The following is a 21340-nucleotide window of genomic DNA, read 5'->3' on the forward strand; positions in this document are numbered from 1 at the left end:
GGTGGGTACATGGCCATGGGGGCGAAGCCGGGCTGGGGGGGCGCGGGGCCGCCTTTGGGGGCCGGGGGGAAAGGGGCCGGGGGGGGCGCGGGGGGGTAACTGGAGAGTGGGATCTCCGGGCCTGCGGGAGAAACGGGGTGAGGGCTGCGACCCCCCGACACGGGGACGGGGACGGAGGGGGGGGGGGGGGGGGATCGCAGCAGCACCCGCTCCATTGCCCCCCCCCCCTCCGCTTCCCAGCACCCAAATCCCCCCCCCCCCCCAGCACCCAAGTGCCCCCCCCTCCCCCAGCCCAGTCCCTCCCACATCCCTCCAGCCCCCCCAAATCCCCCCCCCTTGCACCCTACACCTCCTCCCCCCCCCCCAGCGCACCTCTTCCTGCCCCCCCGCTCCCCTTCTGCACCCCACACCCCCCGTACCCCCCCTTGCACCCCCCATGCCCCCCTCCTGCACCCACCTTCAACCCCTCCTCCTGCACCCCACATCTCCTCCTGCCCCCCAACCCCTTCACCCCCCCACCCAATGCCCCCCCTGCACCCCACATCTCCTCCTGCACCCCCTTTGCACCCCCCTCCTCCTGCACCCCCCAACCCCTGCACCCCCCCTCCTGCACCCCCCTCACCCCCCCGCACCCCTCCTCCTCCTGCACCCCCCATCTCCTCCTGCCCCCCCAACCCCTGCAGCCCCCCCCTCACCCAATGCCCCCCGCACCCCACACCTCCTCCTGCACCCCCCTTGCACCCCCCGAACCCCCCTTCACCCCCCTCCTCCTGCACCCCCCATCTCCTCCTGCCCCCCCCAACCCCTGCAACCCCCCCCCCCGCCCCCCAACCCCCCCCCCACCTTGCAGGGGGGTGCGGAGGTGCTGCCGGCGCTGGTAGAGGTAACAGCAGGAGCACATGAAGCAGCAGACGATGGTGGTGACGATGGCGATGAAGAGCACCACGGCCGAGGCGATGCCCGCGATGGTCTTGGGGCTGCGGGGGGACACCGCGGGGACATGGGGGGGGGGGGCGGGAGGGGGCACCGGGGAGGGCACCCACACACCCACACACCCGCACACCCACACACACACACACCCCCCGCCACCGCCCCCCAGTCACACCAGTGCCCGCAGCATCAGGGGCACCCTGGGAGCACCCACCTGGGGACGGGGACGTCCTGGCAAGCGGCCAGGGCCACTGCCCAGCACCAGTGACCAGTACCAGTGACCAGTGACCAGCATCCAGCACCCAGCGCCCAGCACCCAGTAGCAGTGTCCAGCACCCAACACCCAGAGCCCAGTACCAGTGCCCAGTATCAGTGCCCAGCACCTAGCACCCAGCACCCAGTGCCCAGTACCGGTGCCCAGCACCCAGCATCCATCACCCAGTGCCCACTACCGGTGCCCAGCACCCAGCACCCAGCATCCATCACCCAGTGCCCACTACCGGTGCCCAGCATCCAGCACCCAGCACCCAGCATCCAGCACCCAGTGCCCAGTACCGGTGCCCAGCACCCAGCACCCAGCACCCAGTGCCCAGCATCCATCACCCAGTGCCCAGTACCAGTGCACAGCACCCAGCACCCATCACCCATCACCGAGCACCCAGCATCCAGCACCCAGTGCCCAGTACCGGTGCCCAGCACCCATCACCCATCACCGAGCACCCAGCATCCAGCACCCAGTGCCCAGTACCGGTGCCCAGCACCCATCACCCATCACCGAGCACCCAGCATCCAGCACCCAGTGCCCAGTACCGGTGCCCAGCACCCAGCACCCAGCATCCAGCACCCAGTGCCCAGTACCGGTGCCCAGCACCCATCACCCATCACCGAGCACCCAGCATCCAGCACCCAGTGCCCAGTACCGGTGCCCAGCACCCAGCACCCAGCATCCAGCACCCAGTGCCCAGTACCGGTGCCCAGCACCCAGCACCCAGCACCCAGCATCCAGCATCCATCACCCAGTGCCCAGTACCAGTGCACAGCACCCAGCACCCATCACCCATCACCCAGCACCCAGCATCCAGCACCCAGTGCCCAGTAGCAGCATCCAGTGGCAAGCACCAACACCCAGTACCAGTGCGCAACACCCGGTAGCAGTGCCCAGCACCCAATGCCCAGCACCCAGTACAACTTCCCAGCACCCAGTGCCCAGTAGCCAGTACCACTGCCCAGTACCCATCACCCAGTGCCCAGCATCCCATCCCCAGTGCCCGGTACCCACAGGCGAGCCCCCAGCGCCCATGGCTGTGGCTCAGCACCCAGTACCAGCGCCCAGCACCCAGCACCCAGCAGCAGTACCCAGCACCAGTGCCCAGAGCCCAGTACCACTGCCCAGCACCAGCGCCCAGCACCCAGCATCCGTCACCCAGTACCGGTGCCCAGCACCCAATGCCCAGAGCCCAGTACCACTGCCCAGCGCCCAGCATCCAGCATCCCATCCCCAGTGCCCAATACCCACAGGCGAGCCCCCAGTGCCCATGGCTGCAGCTCAGCACCCAGTACCAGCGCCCAGCACCCAGTACCGGTGCCCAGCACCCAGCACCAGCGCCCAGAGCCCAGCATCCAGCATCCCATCCCCAGTGCCCGGTACCCACAGGCGAGCCCCCAGTGCCCATGGCTGCAGCTCAGCACCCAGTACCGGTGCCCAGCACCCAGCAGCAGTGCCCAGCACCAGTGCCCAGCACCCAGCACCCAGCAGCAGTGCCCAGCACCAGTGCCCAGAGCCCAGTACCACTGCCCAGCACCAGCGCCCAGCACCCAGTGCCCAGCATCCCATCCCCAGTGCCCAGTACCCACAGGTGAGCCCCCAGCACCCATGGCTGTGGCTCAGCACGCAGTACCGGCGCCCAGCACCCAGCAGCAGTGCCCAGCACCAGTGCCCAGTGCCCAGCACCCAGCATCCATCACCCAGTACCAGTGCCCAGCACCCAGCAGCAGTGCCCAGCACCCAATGCCCAGAGCCCAGTACCACTGCCCAGCACCAGCGCCCAGCATCCCATCCCCAGGGCCCGGTACCCACAGGCGAGCCCCCAGTGCCCATGGCTGCAGCTCAGCACCCAGTACCAGCGCCCAGCACCCAGTACCGGTGCCCAGCACCCAGCACCAGTGCCCAGAGCCCAGCACCAGCGCCCAGCACCCAGCATCCAGCATCCCATCCCCAGTGCCCGGTACCCACAGGTGAGCCCCCAGCACCCATGGCTGTGGCTCAGCACCCAGTACCAGCGCCCAGCACCCAGCAGCAGTGCCCAGTACCACTGCCCAGCGCCCAGCATCCAGCATCCCATCCCCAGTGCCCGGTACCCACAGGCGAGCCCCCAGCGCCCATGGCTGCAGCTCAGCACCCAGTACCAGTGCCCAGCACCCAGCATCCAGCATCCCATCCCCAGTGCCCGGTACCCACAGGCGAGCCCCCAGCACCCATGGCTGCGGCTCAGCACCCAGTACCGGTGCCCAGCACCCAGCAGCAGTGCCCAGCACCAGTGCCCAGCGCCCAGCACCCAGCATCCATCACCCAGTACCGGTGCCCAGCACCCAATGCCCAGAGCCCAGTACCACTGCCCAGCACCAGCGCCCAGCATCCCATCCCCAGGGCCCGGTACCCACAGGCGAGCCCCCAGTGCCCATGGCTGCAGCTCAGCACCCAGTACCGGTGCCCAGCACCCAGCACCAGTGCCCAGAGCCCAGCACCAGCGCCCAGCACCCAGCATCCAGGATCCCATCCCCAGTGCCCAGTACCCACAGGCGAGCCCCCAGCGCCCATGGCTGTGGCTCAGCACCCAGTACCAGCGCCCAGCACCCAGCAGCAGTGCCCAGCACCAGTGCCCAGAGCCCAGTACCACTGCCCAGCACCAGCGCCCAGCACCCAGCATCCACCACCCAGTACCGGTGCCCAGCACCCAATGCCCAGTAGCCAGTACCACTGCCCAGTGCCCAGTGCCCAGCATCCCATCCCCAGTGCCCGGTACCCACAGGCGAGCCCCCAGCGCCCATGGCTGCAGCTCAGCACCCAGTACCAGTGCCCAGCACCCAGCATCCAGCATCCCATCCCCAGTGCCCGGTACCCACAGGCGAGCCCCCAGCACCCATGGCTGCGGCTCAGCACCCAGTACCGGTGCCCAGCACCCAGCAGCAGTGCCCAGCACCAGTGCCCAGCGCCCAGCACCCAGCATCCATCACCCAGTACCGGTGCCCAGCACCCAATGCCCAGAGCCCAGTACCACTGCCCAGCACCAGCATCCAGCATCCCATCCCCAGTGCCCGGTACCCACAGGCGAGCCCCCAGTGCCCATGGCTGCAGCTCAGCACCCAGTACCGGTGCCCAGCACCCAGCAGCAGTGCCCAGCACCAGTGCCCAGCACCCAGCACCCAGCACCAGCGCCCAGCACCCAGTGCCCAGCATCCCATCCCCAGTGCCCAGTACCCACAGATGAGCCCCCAGCACCCATGGCTGTGGCTCAGCACCCAGTACCGGCGCCCAGCACCCAGCAGCAGTGCCCAGCACCAGTGCCCAGAGCCCAGTACCACTGCTCAGCACCAGCGCCCAGCACCCAGCATCTGTCACCCGGTACCGGTGCCCAGCACCCAATGCCCAGAGCCCGGTACCACTGCCCAGCACCAGCGCCCAGCACCCAGCAGCAGTGCCCAGCACCGGTGCCCAGCGCCCAGCACCAGCCCCCAGCACCTGAAGGCGAGGCAGTGGCGCTGCTGGCGCTCGGTGAGCAGGCGCAGGGGGTCGCGGCAGCAGTACCGCTGGTGGCACGTGCCGCAGCAGAAGGTGAAGAACTCGCAGTCGAAGCCGGGGTGCCAGGAGCCGTTCCTGTCCACGTACCACAGGCAGTCCTCGCCCCCCGCCGCTGGGGACGGCCACCCGTCACCAAGGCCTCGGGGCGCCGCCGGCCTGGTCACCGTCACCCCCAGTGGCACCGGTATAGGGAACCTCCTGCGTTCCCTGAATGCTGCCTCGGGGGGACAGCCCGTACCCCGCTGCATCCTGTCCCCGTGTCCCCCCATACATCATGTCCCCATGTCCCCCCCGTACCCCACTGCATCCTGTCCCCATGTCCCCCCCATATCCCACTGCATCCTGTCCCCATGTCCCCCCATACATCCTGTCCCCATGTCCCCCCGTACCCCGCTGCATCCTGTCCCCATGTCCCCCCATACATCGTGTCTCCATGTCCCCCCATATATTGTGTCCCCATGTCCCCCCCCATACCCCACTGCACCCTGTCCCCATGTCCCCTCGTACCCCACTGCATCCTGTCCCCATGTCCCCCCGTACCCCACTGCATCCTGTCCCCATGTCCCCCCATACATCGTGTCTCCATGTCCCCCCATACCCCACTGCACCCTGTCCCCATGTCCCCCCATATATTGTGTCCCCATGTCCCCCCGTACCCCACTGCATCCTGTCCCCATGTCCACCATATATCGTGTCTCCATGTCCCCCCCCGTACCCCGCTGCATCCTGTCCCCATGTCCCCCCCATACATCATGTCCCCATGTCCCCCCGTACCCCACTGCATCCTGTCCCCATGTCCCCCCGTACCCCACTGCATCCTGTCCCCATGTCCCCCCATACATCGTGTCTCCATGTCCCCCCATACCCCACTGCACCCTGTCCCCATGTCCCCCCATATATTGTGTCCCCATGTCCCCCCGTACCCCACTGCATCCTGTCCCCATGTCCACCATATATCGTGTCTCCATGTCCCCCCCCGTACCCCGCTGCATCCTGTCCCCATGTCCCCCCCATACATCATGTCCCCATGTCCCCCCCGTACCCCGCTGCATCCTGTCCCCATGTCCCCCCATACATCATGTCCCCATGTCCCCCCCGTACCCCGCTGCATCCTGTCCCCATGTCCCCCCATACATCATGTCCCCATGTCCCCCCGTACCCCACTGCATCCTGTCCCCATGTCCCCCCGTACATCGTGTCTCCATGTCCCCCCGTACCCCACCGCACCCTGCCCTGTGCCCCCCCATACCCCACTGCATCCTGTCCCCGTGTCCCCCCATATCCTGCTCCATCCTGCCCCATGTCCCGCCCTGTACCCCGCTCCATCCTGCCCCGCGTCCCCCCAGCCCCTGCTCTATCCTGTCCCCCCATACCCTGCCCCTATGTGCGCCCCATACCCCGCTCCACCCTGCCCCCCTGCCCCCCGTATCCCACTCCATCCTGCCCTCATTTGCCCCATACCCTGCCCCATGTGCCCCCATACTCTGCTCCATCCCCCCCGACACATCCCCCCGAACCCTGCTCTACCCTGCCCCATGCTCCCCCCATCCCTCCCGCCCCACATCTCCCCATAACCTGGTCTGTCCTGTCCCCCTGTGCCCTGTACCTCGCCCATCCTGCCCCACATCCCCCTGGATCCTGCTCCATCCTGCCCCACGGCCCCCACCTCCAACCCCACTCCATCCTGCCCCGCATCCCCCCAGCCCCTGCTCTGTCCTGTCCCCCCATACCCCGCCCCTATGTACCCCCCATACCCCACTCCATCCTGCCCTCATTTCTCCCCATGCCCTGCCCCTATGTACACCCCATACCATGCTCCATCCTGCCCCACAATTCCCCAGACCCCACCCCATCCTGCCCCACATCTTCATAGACCCCACTCCATCCTGCCCCACATAACCCTGGATCCCACCCCATCCTGCCCCACAATTCCCCAGACCCCACTCCATCCTGCCCCACATCCCCCTGGATCCCACCCCATCCTGCCCCACAATTCCCCAGACCCCACCCCATCCTGCCCCACATCTTCATAGACCCCACTCCATCCTGCCCCACATAACCCTGGATCCCACCCCATCCTGCCCCACAATTCCCCAGACCCCACCCCATCCTGCCCCACATCCCCCTGGATCCCACCCCATCCTGCCCCACAATTCCCCAGACCCCACCCCATCCTGCCCCACATCTTCATAGACCCCACTCCATCCTGCCCCACATCCCCCTGTACCCCACTCCATCCTGCCCCACATAACCCTGGATCCCACCCCATCCTGCCCCACAATTCCCCAGACCCCACCCCATCCTGCCCCACATCTTCATAGACCCCACTCCATCCTGCCCCACATAACCCTGGATCCCACCCCATCCTGCCCCACAATTCCCCAGACCCCACTCCATCCTGCCCCACATAACCCTGGATCACACCCCATCCTGCCCCACATCTTCACAGACCCCACTCCATCCTGCCCCACAATTCCCCAGACCCCACCCCATCCTGCCCCACATCCCCCTGTACCCCATTCCATCCTGCCCCCATACCCTGCCCCTATGTACCCCCGATACCCCGCTCCATCCTGCCCCCATCTGCCCCCCTACTCTGCTCCATCCTGCCCCACGTGCCCCTGGATCCCGCTCCATCCTGCCCCACATCCTTGCGGACCCCTCTCCGTCTCACCCAGACCCCCCCAGGCCGCCTCCCGGCCCGGCTGCTCCAAGCGACGCCTCCCAGCTCTATTTCTGGCCGGAGCCACCTGCGCTCCCAGAAATAGCCCCGGGACGAGGCCTGGGGGGCGGCCAGAGGCGCCGGGACAGTGGCCGGGAGGCCACCAGGGTTGGGCTGCTTCCCTTGGGGCCACCAGCTGGCTCCCTGCCAGCTCCATAGTGGCTTCTCCGGGGTCTCATACGGGGTTCCGCCCAACGCGAGCGGAGCAGCTCAGAGCCAAGTGGGGAAACTGAGGCACAGGCCGTGTACGTGGCAGAGCACCCAAATCCCCCCGGGAACGGGCATCCCGGCTCCAGCGGCCACCGGCTCCGTGCACGCTGCTCCCCGGGGGCGGGTGGCTCTCGGGGACGCCCCGAAAGCGGCAAACGGAGCGCGGTATGGGGAGGGGGGACACGACACGACGACGGGATGACACAGTGCCCGGTGGGACGCGCTGGTGCAAACAACCCCCGTGCGAAGGGGCCGTGCGTGGGCGCAGGTCCCGGTCGCAGCCGGTGGCACCGGGTCCCACCCGGAGGTGCCCCACGGTGACAGCCGGTGGCACCGGGTCCCATCGCAGGGTGGCACCGAGTGTGTGTCCCCCCCCTCCCCCAGCTGCCCCAGTTCCCCCCCCCCCACCCTCCGCCGTGTCTCTTACCCAGCGAGGCGGCCACGGCCACCAGCACGGTGCCGGCCAGGGGCCAGCGGCCGCCGGTACCGCCGGGCCCCATCCCGGGGGCGGCCCGGGGGGGCGGTGCGGGCCCGGGCCCGGTGTCCCCGCTCAGCGCTACCCGCGGGCGGTGCCGCAACGGGCCCGGGACGGCGGGGCTGGGGCCGGTGCTGCGGGGCCGGTGGAAGCCCGGGACCGCCGCCGGTGGAGCCCCGCTGCCGGTACCGGTGGAAACCCGAAGCCGCTCCCGCTGGAGCTCCGCTGCCGGTACCGGCGGAGCCCGGTGCGGGGCCGGCGCAGGCCCGCAGTGACGCCGCAGCCCGGAGGCGCTCGGTCGCTGCCCGGTTCCCCCCCCCCCCCCCCCGCCCCGACGGCACCGCCTCCCGCCGCAGCCACCGGCCCCGGTCCCCGCCCGCCCCCGCCGGGAGGAGCGGCGCCGCCGGCCCCCGCGGCAACGGGCACGGCCGGGCAGGGCTGCTCGGGGGGGGCCGGGGGGGCTCCGACGGTCGGACCGTGTCCCACCACCACCCGGTACCGCCCTCCCCCCCGCCCCATCGCTGCCCTTCCCCACCCCCGGCACCCCCACCCCCGGCACCCCACCTCTTCCCTGCCCCCCAGACCCCCCCTTCCCACCCCCCTTCTCCTGCCCCATCCTTCTCTGCACCCCTTCTTTCCCCTCCCCCGCACCCCTTCCCCACCCCCGGCGCCCCCTTTTTCCCCTTCCCCCCCCCTCCCCTGCCCCCCCCATCCTTTCACAGCCCCTGCCCCCCCTCCCCCTGCCCCACAGCCCCCCCCCCCATCATTTCCCTTCCCACCCCCCTTCTCCTGCCCCATCCTTCTTTGCACCCCTTCTTTCCCCTCCCCCGCACCCCATCCCCCCACCCATCCCTGCCCACTTCCTGTCCACCCCCCACCCCCCCCCGCACCCCTTTCCCTTCCCCACCCCCTCATCCCGCCCCCGCACCCCTCCCCTGAACCCCATTCTTTCCTCCTACCCCTTCCCTTCCCTGCACCCCCTTTCCCAGCACCCCCTCCCCAGCACCCCCTCCCCAGCACCCCCCATCCCAGCACCCCCCTCCTCTGCACCCCCTCCTCTGCACCCCCTCCCCAGCACCCCCCATCCCAGCATCCTCATCCTCTGCACCCCCTCCCCAGCACCCCCTTTCCCATCACCCCCCCTCCTCTGCACCCCCTCCTCTGCACCCCCTCCTCTGCACCCCCTTCCCAGCACCCCCTTTCCCATCACCCCCCCATTCTCTGCACCCCCCATCCCAGCACCCCTCTCCCCAACACCCCCATCCCAGTACCCCCTCCCAGTCAGGCCAAGGGCTCGCTGGGTGCTGGGGGGGGGGGGGGATGGGGACACAGCCGGACTGGGGCACCCCCTTGGGCACCTGGGTCACCCCGTCACTACCCCGAGGCCCCCCAAACCGGGGCCCGATCCTGGCAATGCCACCCCAGCACCGACTGCAGGGGACGGGGGGGGGGGGGCGGGGGGGGGTGACCCTGCGGGGGACAGGGTTGGGGACAGAGTTGACGCGTCCCCAGGGGGTGTCGAGGACAGGAGCCCCCCAACGACCACGTTTATTAGAGATGGAGGATCGCGGTGGCACCGTCAGCACCGGGGTCACGGTGGCGGTGAGGGGACATGGGGGGGGGGGGGGGGACCAGCCCCTGCCACCCCCTCCCAGCCCCACGCACCCCACAGGGTGCTGGGGGGAGGGGGGGGGGGGTGTAGTGGGGCGCACCTCCCACCCGTGTCCCCCCACACCGGGGGGTGTGGGACGGCCTCGTCCCCAGTGTCCCTGGGCCAGCCAGGCTGTGTGACACCCCCACCCCGGGAGGGGGTGTGTTTTGGGGGGGGGGGCGGCGGGGGGGGGGAGATGTGGGGGTGTTGTTTTTCTGCGCTTACACTTGTGTGACGATCTCGCCGTTCTCAGGCACGTAGACCTGCACGGGCACGCCGTCCGGCGAGCGCCGCAGGACGTGGATCGGGGGCGCCTGCGTGGGAGAAGGAGCCCGTGGGCGATGGCACCCCCCCCCTGCGCCGGGGCAGCACCCCGGGGTGCTCAGCCCGGCACGGAGGCGGAGGATGGGGGGTGGGGGGGGGTGGAGGGTGGGGGGGGTTGTCCCAAGGGTGGTTACAGGTCCCAACTTGCCCGGCGTGGGCCCCCGATTGTGCTGCGGGTGCCGGTTGTCCCCGTGCGCCACGACGGGGTGCCGCGGTCTACTGCCTGCACCCATCCCGGTGGGAGCCCCGAAATATCTGCAGGGAGTCCTCCACCCCCCGGTGCTGCCCCAGGGACCCACGTGGGAACCGGGGTCCTGCCCCAAGGACCCTCGTGGGACCCCAGGACCTGCTCACGGGACCCAGGACCTGCACAGAGGGACCCTCAAAAGGTCCCCATCCTGCCCCAAAGGACCTTGAGGGACCTCGGTCCTGTGCCCAAGACCCCCACGAGACCCCGGTCTTGGCCATGGGATCTCCTCAGGACCCCAATCCTGTCCCAGGGACCCCCTTAGGACCTGGTCCTGCCCCAAGGGACCTTCACCAGTGCTGTCCCAAGGACCCTTTGGAGGTCCTCCGTCTTGCCCCAAGGGACCCTCATGGGACCCCAGTTCTTCCCCCAAAATCCCCTCCTGACCCTGATCCCCCCCCCGGATCCCCTCAGGACCCTGATCCTGCCCCAAGGGCCCCCATACCATCCTGCTCCCGCCCCAGGGACCCTCATGGGACCCCAGGTCTGGCTTGTGGGACCCTGGACTTGCCCAGAGGGCCCCTCAGAAGGTCTTGGTTGTGTCCCGAAGGACCGTGGTGCTGTCCCCAAGCCCCTTCTGAGACCACGGTCCTGCCCCAGGGACCTTCATGGGATCCCAGTCCTGCCCCGATGACCCTCATGGGACCCCAGTTCATCCCCACGGACCCCCTCAAGCCCCCACTCCTGCTCTGGAGACCCTGATGGGACCCCACCACCAGAGCCACTCGTCCCTCAACCACCTCAGGGTGACGATTCACGTCACCCACAGGGCAGCACCCGGGGCGGGGTGGGGGGGGGTCCCCATATGGGGATGTGCCGCACCGTCCCCTCCCCCCCACCCCCCCCCCCCAGTCTCCCACATCCCCACTCCCATCCCGGCGCCAGCCAGACCCCGTGCCCTACCTGAGCCCACGGCAGGACTCCCCGGGTGATGGGCACCTCCCTGGAGGTCCCACCACGGGGTCCCCGAAAGGCTCCTTGCCGGTCGAGGGAGTGGGGACGGGTACCCCGCAGCCGGGCGCGTTGGTGCCATGACTTGAGCTCCTCGGTGACGGCCGCCTTGGAGAGCCCCCGACCCCCCGCCGGCGCGTAGTCCTTGAGCGAGGGGGTGCGCACGATGCGGCTGTGCGAGGGCACCAGGCGCTGGTAGCGTAAGGGGGCCAAATCCTGCTCGTAGAGGAAAGCCAGGGGGCCGGCGGGTGGCAGGAACCGGTGGCCACCCCGGGGGTAATAACCAGGTTCGACGAGGGGTGGTGGGACCGGTGGACGCTGGAAGGAGACTTCGGGGCTGCTGCTGCCCGGGGAGGTGGCGTGGGAGATGCTGGAGAGGTCGGAGATGCTGTCGTCGGAGCCGGAGCGGTGCGCGGGACCGGGGGTCGGGATGCAGGAGGTGGGAACCGTCACCGTGTAGTAGGTGGGACGCCGGCGGGGGACGGCGCTGCGGCCCCGCGGCTGGCCGGGCTGCCAGGATGCCTCCACCCTGCGGGGCAGGAGGGCTGCGGCTGCAGACGGACCCTTCCCCTCACCGCCCCCCCCCCGAAGTCAGGGGGGGCCATGGGAAAGGGTGGGGGGCGCTGAGCACCCTATGGGTGCGGGTTGGAGCATCCCCATGAGGTCGGCTCCATCATCTCCGTAGGGTCAGCTCCATCCTCCCCAAGGGATTATCTCCACCCTCCTCCCGTGAGGTTCTCTCTATCCTCCACGTGCACTTATCTCCAACGTCCCTCACGGGGTTGTCTCCGTCCTCCCCATAGGGTTGGCTCCATCCTCCCTTTAGTGTCATCTCCAAACTCCTCCCCATAGGGTTAGCTCCTATCTTCCCATAGGGCTGCCTCCATCCTCCCCATAGGATTAGCTCCATCCTCCCCATAGGGTTGTCTCCATCTTCCCCATAGCGTTAGCTCCATCCTCCCTTAGGTGTTATCTCCAAACTCCTCCCCACGGGGTTAGCTCCATCCTCTCCATAGGATTATCTCCATCTTCCTCCCCATGGCACTATCTCCATCCTCCTCCCCATGGCTTTAGCTCCATCTTCCCCATGAGGATCTCTCCATCCTCCTCCTTGTGGAGTTATCTCCATCCTCCTCCCCACGGGTTTAGCTCCTTCATCTCCTTGAGGTTATCTCCAACCTCCTCCCCATGGGGTTGTCTCTGTCCTCTCCATGGGGTTATCTCCAACCTCCTCCCCATGGGGTTGTCTCCATCCTCCATGGGGTTATCTCCAACCTCCTCCCCATGGGGTTGTCTCCATCCTCCATGGGGTTATCTCCAACCTCCTCCCCATGGGGTTGTCTCCATCCTCTCCATGGGGTTGTCTCTGTCCTCTCCATGGGGTTATCTCCACCCTCCTCCCCATGGGGTTGTCTCCATCCTCTCCATGGGGTTATCTCCACCCTCCTCCCCATGGGGTTATCTCCATCCTCTCCATGAGGTTATCTCCACCCTCCTCCCCATGGGGTTATCTCCATCCTCCATGGGGTTATCTCCACCCTCTTCCCCATGGGGTTGTCTCCATCCTCTCCATGGGATTATCTCCGACCTCCTCCCCACGGGTTCAGCTCCATCATCTCCATGGGGTTATCTCCACCCTCCTCCCCATGGGGTTGTCTCCATCCTCCATGGGGTTATCTCTGACCTCCTCCCCACGGGTTCAGCTCCATCATCTCCATGGGGTTATCTCCATCCCCCCCTTGCAGAAGCCCCCTCCCCACGGACAGAACATACCTTAAGGACTGGGACTGTCCCCTCCGGCCCGATGGCTCCGGGGTGCCGGGAGCGCTGGATCCCGCCTGCCGGCACAGCACCAGGGTCCTGATGGGGACGAAGCGGTAGGGAGGGACGTCCCCCACCCTGGGTGCCGGCGATGCCGCGGGGTCGGGGCTGCGGGGGGCGGCCGGCGGAGACCCGGGGCAGCACCGGGACCCCCTCGTTTCCCCATCCCCGGTGTCGACGCCGGGTTTTGTGCCTGTCTCGTAGGGTCTGTCCGTGCCGGTCTCCCGCCAGGGGCTGGGGGGGGCCGGCGGTGGCCCCGACCCCCCCTCCTCCTGGGTGGGCTCCTCGGGGGACGGGGACCCCCGCGGGGCGCCAGGTCCCGGCGGCCGCCTCTCTTCTGCGGGAGAGATGGAGGGTTGGGATGGAGGGGAGGCACGGGGGGGGGCACCGCGTGCGTGTGCGTGTGTGTGTGCGCGTGTGTGTGTGTGTGTGTGTGTGTCCCTCCTCAAACCCCGGTCCCCGCAGCCCCCTTACCCTCCTCCAGCAGGACGGCGTCCGACAGGGAGCTCTCGTCGGAAGCGCTGAGCTCTGCGGGGAAAAGGGACTGGTGAGAACGGTGCCGGTGCCGCCGCCGGGTGCCAAAACTCTCCCACGGCACCCGCCGCCACCCAACGCGTCCCCGGAGGCCTCCGCTCCCCCTCTCCCACGCCGCCTGTTCCGACACGCTCCGGGACGGTGGCGGTACCGGCCAGGCCGGCTTTGCCGAGCGGCGTGCCGGCGCTGTGGGCAGCTCCCAGCCTGCCCGAGCCGGGCAGGAGGAGGGGTGCTGGGCAGGTTTTGGGGGCACCGGTGGGGAAAGAGCCACCGGCACCGTGTCCCCGGTCCTCGGGGGGTGACGGATGCGGGAACACCGTGAGGGCGGTGGGGATGGAGCTGAGATACAGTGGGGCGAGAGGGGACCTGCCGGAACGGGATGGGGATATGGCAGCCGGGCCAAATCCTGCCACCCGTTGGTGTGCGCTCACTGGGGACGGCGGATTGGGGGGGGTGTCATGGGGGTGCAGTCACTGGGGGTGAAGTGTTGGGGTGCAGTCGTCGGGGATGGTGTATCGGGGTGCTCCCTCCCACTGGGGGTGGGGGGTTTTGGGGTGCCCACACGGGGAGAGCGTAGGGGATGCCATGCACCAGGGATGGGGTTTAGGGGCGCATCCAGGGGGGCGCACGCACCGGGGGGGGGGAATTGGGGCGCATTCACCGGGAAATGGGGAATTGGGGCGCATCCGGGGATCACACTCACGGGGAGTGGGGAATTGGGGCGCATTCACCAGGAAATGGGGAATTGGGGCGCATCCGGGGACCACACTCATGGGGGGGGGGGGGGAAATTGGGGCGCATTCACTGGGAAATGGGGAATTGGGGCGCATCCGGGGATCACACTCACGGGGAGTGGGGAATTGGGGCGCATTCACCGGGAAATGGGGAATTGGGGCGCATCCGGGGACCACACTCACCGGGGGGGGGGAATTGGGGCGCATTCACCGGGAAATGGGGAATTGGGGCACATCCGGGGATCACACTCACGGGGAGTGGGGAATTGGGGCGCATTCACCGGGAAATGGGGAATTGGGGCGCATCCGGGGACCACACTCACCGGGGGGGTGGAATTGGGGCGCATTCACTGGGAAATGGGGAATTGGGGCGCATCCGGGTATCACACTCACTGGGGGGGGGGGAATTGGGGCGCATTCACCGGGAAATGGGGAATTGGGGCGCATCCGGGGATCACACTCACGGGGAGTGGGGAATTGGGGCGCATTCACCGGGAAATGGGGAATTGGGGCACATTCACCGGGAAATGGGGAATTGGGGCGCATCCGGGGACCACACTCACCGGGGGGCGGAATTGGGGCGCATTCACCGGGAAATGGGGAATCGGGGCGCATCCGGGGACCACACTCATGGGGGGGGGGAATTGGGGCACATTCACCAGGAAATGGGGAATTGGGGCGCATCCGGGGACCACACTCATGGGGGGGGGGAATTGGGGTGCATTCACCGGGAAATGGGGAATTGGGGCGCATCTGGGGACCACACTCACGGGGGGGGGGAATTGGGGCACATTCACCAGGAAATGGGGAATTGGGGCGCATCCGGGGACCACACTCATGGGGGGGGGGAATTGGGGTGCATTCACCGGGAAATGGGGAATTGGGGCGCATCCGGGGACCACACTCACCGGGGGGGGGAATTGGGGCGCATTCACTGGGAAATGGGGAATTGGGGCGCATCCGGGGATCACACTCACGGGGGGTGGGGAATTGGGGCGCATCCGGGGGGGCGCACGCACCGGGGGGGGAATTGGGGCGCATTCACTGGGAAATGGGGAATTGGGGCGCATCCGGGGACCACACTCACCGGGGGTGGAATTGGGGCGCATTCACCGGGAAATGGGGAATTGGGGCGCATCCGGGGATCACACTCACGGGGAGTGGGGAATTGGGGCGCATTCACTGGGAAATGGGGAATTGGGGCGCATCCGGGGATCACACTCACCGGGGGGGGAATTGGGGCGCATTCACTGGGAAATGGGGAATTGGGGCACATTCACCGGGAAATGGGGAATTGGGGCGCATCCGGGGACCACACTCACCGGGGGGGGGGGAATTGGGGCGCATCTGGGGATCACACTCACCGGGGGGGGGGGAATTGGGGCGCAATCGAGCCGCGTTCACCAGGGACCCCCCCCCCCAACCATGCTGCACCCATTTCTGCCCCCCCCCCCCCCCCTCCCCGGAGCTCCGGCATCCCCCAAAGGAGCCACCACCGACCCGGGGAGACGGGGCTCACCCTCGGCAGCAGCGGTGCCGGCGGCGGCGGACAGAGGCCGTCGGCCGGCCAGGAGCCGTCGTTGGTTGAGGATGTTCTCCAGATCCTTCAGCTTCTGCTCCTCCATCAGCGCCGCCGTCTGCCGCCGCTTGCGGAGCCGCTTGCTGATGTTCTCCTCGCGGCACAGGCGCCGGGCGGCCTTGGCGATCTGCAGCTGCAGCGCCAGGTCCCGCTCCAGGGCGCTCAGCGGGTCCTGGGAGGGAGATGCCGCGCTCGGTACCCCGTCACCCCGTCACCCCGTCACCCCGTCACCCCGTCACCCCCCATCCCGGCTGCGCGCGAAGGGAGGTTGTGAAGGAGGAGGGGATGGGGGGAATTTGGCCCGTGGGAGGCGTGAGGGTAACGGCACGGAGTGGGATGGAAGGGTGCGGAATGGGGTGGCGTGGGGTGGGATGGGGTTGGGTGGGATGGGATGGGATGGGATGGGGTGGGATGGGATGGGGATGGGATGGGACGGGATGGGATGGGATGGGATGGGATGGGATGGGATGGGATGGTGTGGGATGGGGTGGGATGGGATGGGATGGGATGGGATGGGATGGGATGGGATGGGATGGGGTGGGATGGGGTGGGATGGGATGGGGTGGGATGGGGTGGGGTGGGGATGGTATGGTATGGTATGGTGTGGTATGGTGTGGTGTGGTATGGTATGGGAAGGGATGGGATGGGATGGGATGGGATGGGATGGGATGGGATGGGATGGGATGGGATGGGGTGGTGTGGTAAGATATAGCATGGCGAGATATGGCATGGTGTGGCATGTTATATTATGGTATGGCATGGTATGGTGTGGTATGGTATGGTATGGTGTGGTGTGGGATGGTATGGTGTGGGATGGTGTGGGATGGTGTGGGATGGGATGGTATAGCGTGGGATGGTATGGTGTGGTATGGCACGGCACGGTATGGCATGGCATGGTATGGTATGGTATGGTGTGGTATGGTATGGTGTGGTATGGCACGTCATGGTGTGGCGTGGTGAGATATGGCGTGGTGGACCATGGCAAGGCATGGCATAGTGTATCATGGTACGGTGTGGCACGGTGTGGCATGTCAGGTCATGGCAAGGCACGGCGTGGCGTGGCATGGTGAGGTAGGGCATGGCGTGGCGTGGCGTGGTGTGGTGTGGCATGGCACAGTGTGGCACAACGTGGTGCCTCTCCAGGTGACGCCTGGGCACCTCCCGCCGCTCTGGGATGGGGGGAGAGGGGTCCCCCCCGCCCGCCCCCAGGACCCCCCCCCCCACCAGCACCCCGGGGACCCCCTCACCGCCCCGCGCAGCACGAGGGTCTCATCCAGCTTGAAGGCAGCACCGATCCTGCGCCGCACCCTGGGGGGCTTCTCCCCGGCTTTTAGGGGGTACTCGCGGGGCAGCGTCCCCGTCAGCTCCTGGGGACGGCAGGGGGACACTGAGCCGCTGCCATCGGGGGAGGGGGGGGATATGGGGGGGGGGGGGTCAGTCAGGGTGTCCCCCCCAGCCCCGCTCACCGCCTCGCGCAGGCAGAGCCGCCGCAGCTCCTGCACGCAGCCCTCCAGCCGGGCCTCCAACGCCTGCTGCTGCCTGCGCCCTGCCTGCGCCCCCCGCTCCTTCGGGGGTGACACGGGGCTGCCGGGGCCTGGGGACGGACGGAGGGACAGACGGACGCCTGCTGAGATGCACCCACACACCCCCCCACACCCCCCCCCCCCCCCGCCTCAGTTTCCCCCAACCCCAAAATGGGGGGGGGGGGGGGAAGCAGCCGTCACCCCCCCCCCCCACACACACCCCCCAGCAGCACCCATGGGTGCTCCAGCTCCCCCCGGGAGAGCCGTGATTTCCCAGCGGGGGGGGGGGGGACGGGGGGGACACGCACACATATTCGGGGAAGGTTTCGCCCTGACTCAGCCATCCCCGAGCAAAACGCGGCTGAGTCAAAGCCGGTCCGGGTCCCCCCCCCCCCCCCCCTTCCATGCTTGGGTGCCCCCCCCCCCAAAACCAGGGGAACCCCCCCATCTCCCCAATCCCCCCCCCAAAGCTTTTTGTGTGTCCCCACGCACCGAAGTGCCCCGTTCTCAGCCTGGAGGGGGGGGGGGGGGCACAGCTATAAGAGCACCCATAGGGCACGGGGGACCCCAAGACCTGTCCTCCCCCCCCAAAAAAAATACACCCCACCCCACCCCCATTGCTCACCTGAATAGGAACCCCCCCGTTTCCCCAATCCCCCCCCCAAAGCTTTCGTGTCCCCACGCACCGAAGTGCCCCGTTCTCAGCCTGGAGGGGGGGGGGGGGCACAGCTATAAGAGCACCCATAGGGCACGGGGGACCCCAAGACCTGTCCTCCCCCCCCAAAAAAAATACACCCCACCCCACCCCCATTGCTCACCTGAATAGGAACCCCCCCGTTTCCCCAATCCCCCCCCCAAAGCTTTCGTGTCCCCACGCACCGAAGTGCCCCGTTCTCAGCCTGGAGGGGGGGGGGGGGCACAGCTATAAGAGCACCCATAGGGCACGGGGGACCCCAAGACCTGTCCTCCCCCCCCAAAAAAAATACACCCCACCCCACCCCCATTGCTCACCTGAATAGGAACCCCCCCGTTTCCCCAATCCCCCCCCCAAAGCTTTCGTGTCCCCACGCACCGAAGTGCCCCGTTCTCAGCCTGGAGGGGGGGGGGGCACAGCTATAAGAGCACCCATAGGGCACAGGGGACCCCAAGACCTGTCCTCCCCCCCCAAAAAAAATACACCCCACCCCACCCCCATTGCTCACCTGAATGGGAACCCCCCCGTTTCCCCAATCCCCCCCCCAAAGCTTTTGTGTGTCCCCACGCACCGAAGTGCCCCGTTCTCAGCCTGGAGGGGGGGGGGGCACAGCTATAAGAGCACCCATAGGGCACGGGGGACCCCAAGACCTGTCCTCCCCCCCCAAAAAAAAATACACACCACCACCCCCCCCCCATTGCTCACCTGAATGGGAACCCCCCCATTTCCCCAATCCCCCCCCCAAAGCTTTTGTGTGTCCCCACGCACCGAAGTGCCCCGTTCTCAGCCTGGAGGGGGGGGGGGGCACAGCTATAAGAGCACCCATAGGGCACGGGGGACCCCAAGACCTGTCCTCCCCCCCCAAAAAAAAATACACACCACCACCCCCCCCCCATTGCTCACCTGAATGGGAACCCCCCATCTCCCCAATCCCCCCCCCAAAGCTTTTGTGTGTCCCCACGCACCGAAGTGCCCCGTTCTCAGCCTGGGGGGGGGGCACAGCTATAAGAGCACCCATAGGGCATGGGGGACCCCAAGACCTGTGTCCCCCCCCCCCAAATAATACCCCCCCCCGTTGCTCACCGGAATGCAGCATGATCCCGCTGTCGGCGTCGCTCGCCTCCCCCGGGCCGGGCCGGCAGCCTACGGGCGAGAGCGGGGAGCCGCCTTGTCCCCGCGCCACCCCCCGGGGAGCACCCATGGGTGCCACCCCCCCCGGAACCCCCCCGACCCTCAGCATGGCCCCGGTTTTTTGGGCGGCCGGCCGTGGCGATGGTGGCGGAGGTCGGGGGGCAGGAGAGCGTGGTGGTGGTGGGGGGGTGGGGGGGGGTGAGGCTGTGTTTGCTTTGACTTCTTGTAGGTCCTACAATAAACAAAGGTGTGGGAACACGTGTCTGGATGAGACCCATCCCGGGGGCAAAGGTGGTCGGGGTGCGGCATGGCGGGGGGGGGGGGGTGGGGGGGGGCCCTGGCTCCCGCCCCGGCCAGTTTCGCTGGGCGCCTCTCCCAGTTTTGATTTCTTTTCCGTCTGGGCCGGAGGCGGCTCTCGGGGTGGGGGCGGCCGTGGGAAAGGGGTTCCCCCCACCCCTCCCCCCCAGCACCACAACACCCCCCCACCCCCACTCTTGGAGGAGGGGGGGGGGGAGCGGGGATGGGGGGGGGGGGTTGCATCGCTTCCCTTTCCCCCCCCCACCCCCCCAACTTGTGCCTCAGTTTCCCCGCAGCGGGGCGCGGAGCGGGATGGGGAAACTGAGGCAGGGCAGGGTTGGGGGGGGGGGGGGCGGGGGGGGGCGATGCCTTACCTGGGCGCTCGCCGCCGCTGCCGGCTCTGCTGCGCCCGGGACACGGGGACGTGTTTTGACTTGAGGCGGAGGGGAGGAGCGGGTGAGCAACACCTTCCCGGCCACCGCCACCGGCAGCGCCCGCAACGCCCCACGCGCCGCGGCCTCCGCCCGCCACCGCCACCGCCACCGCCACCGCCACCGCCACCGCCACGGTGAGGGTACGGCACCGGGCGGCACGGGGCGGGGCGGGGTGGCAAAGTACAGGGCAGCGTGGCACGGCGCGGGGTGCTGTGGTACGGTGGGGGGGGGTGGTATGGTGTGGCACAGTGTGGTGTGGTGTGGGGTGGGATGGGATGGGATGGGATGGGATGGGGTGGGATGGGATGGGATGGGATGGGGTGGGATGGGGTGGGATGGGATGGGATGGGATGGGATGGGATGGGGTGGGATGGGATGGGATGGGATGGGATGGTGTGGTGTGGTAAGATATAGCATGGTGAGATATGGCATGGTGTGGCATGTTATATTATGGTATGGCATGGTATGGTGTGGTATGGTATGGTGTGGGATGAGATGGGATGGGATGGGATGGTGTGGGATGGGAAGGGATGGGATGGGATGGGACGGGATGGGGTGGGATGGGATGGGATGGGATGGGATGGGATGGTGTGGGATGGGATGGGATGGGATGGGATGGGATGGGATGGGATGGGATGGGATGGGATGGGATGGGATGGGATGGGATGGGATGGGATGGGATAGTGTGGTATGGTGTGGTATGGTATGGGATGGGATGGTATGGGATGGTGTGGGATGGTGTGGGATGGGATGGGATGGTGTGGGATGGTGTGGTGTGGTGTGGTAAGATATAGCATGGTGAGATATGGCATGGTGTGGCATGTTATATTATGGTATGGCATGGTATGGTGTGGTATGGTATGGTATGGTATGGTGTGGGATGGGATGGGATGGGATGGGATGGGATGGGATGGGATGGGATGGGATGGGATGGGATGGGATGGTGCAGTACTGTATGGTGCGGTATGGCGTGGTATGGCATGTTGTGGTACAGTGTGGTATGGTACGGTACGGTTGGGTATGGTATGATGTGGCACGGTGTGGCACGGCTATGGCGTGGTGTGGTACAGTATGGTACGGTACGGTACGGTACGGTACGGTACAGGACTGTACGGTGCAGTATGGCATGGTAAGGTATGGTATGGTGTGGGATGGCGTGGGGTGGGGTGGGGTGGGGTGGGACAGTACTGAATGGTGCGGTACGGCACGGCATGGTACGGTACGGTACAGTCCAGCATGGCACATTGTGGCACAACATGGTGGAAGATGACACAACACGGCACG

At 67.7% G+C, this 21340-nt stretch overlaps 2 protein-coding genes across 2 annotated transcripts; both read right to left on the minus strand.

Annotated features, from left to right (window-relative positions):
- Positions 1–5: 5 nt before the first annotated feature.
- On the minus strand, positions 6–8391 carry SHISA4 (shisa family member 4; the record flags this gene model as incomplete). Its single annotated transcript, XM_082501129.1, has 4 exons — positions 8089–8391; positions 4670–4841; positions 844–977; positions 6–121 (listed from the first exon to the last, which is right to left on the minus strand). Coding segments are annotated over exons 1-4 (495 nt in total), but the record flags the coding sequence as incomplete, so codon positions are not given.
- Positions 8392–10008: 1617 nt separating this feature from the next.
- On the minus strand, positions 10009–19395 carry INAVA (innate immunity activator; the record flags this gene model as incomplete). The annotated part of the gene is made up of 8 exons (XM_082501127.1): positions 10009–10101; positions 11262–11838; positions 13083–13467; positions 13605–13658; positions 15918–16149; positions 17225–17344; positions 17444–17571; positions 19278–19395. The coding sequence occupies 8 exons, from the start codon at positions 19393–19395 to the stop codon at positions 10009–10011; spliced, it is 1707 nt and encodes a 568-aa protein (XP_082357253.1).
- Between the last annotated feature and the right edge of the window lie 1945 nt (positions 19396–21340).

Source organism: Vanellus vanellus, assembly GCF_965231255.1.
Source record: "Vanellus vanellus genome assembly, contig: HAP1_SCAFFOLD_818, whole genome shotgun sequence".
Taxonomy (NCBI): domain Eukaryota; kingdom Metazoa; phylum Chordata; class Aves; order Charadriiformes; family Charadriidae; genus Vanellus; species Vanellus vanellus.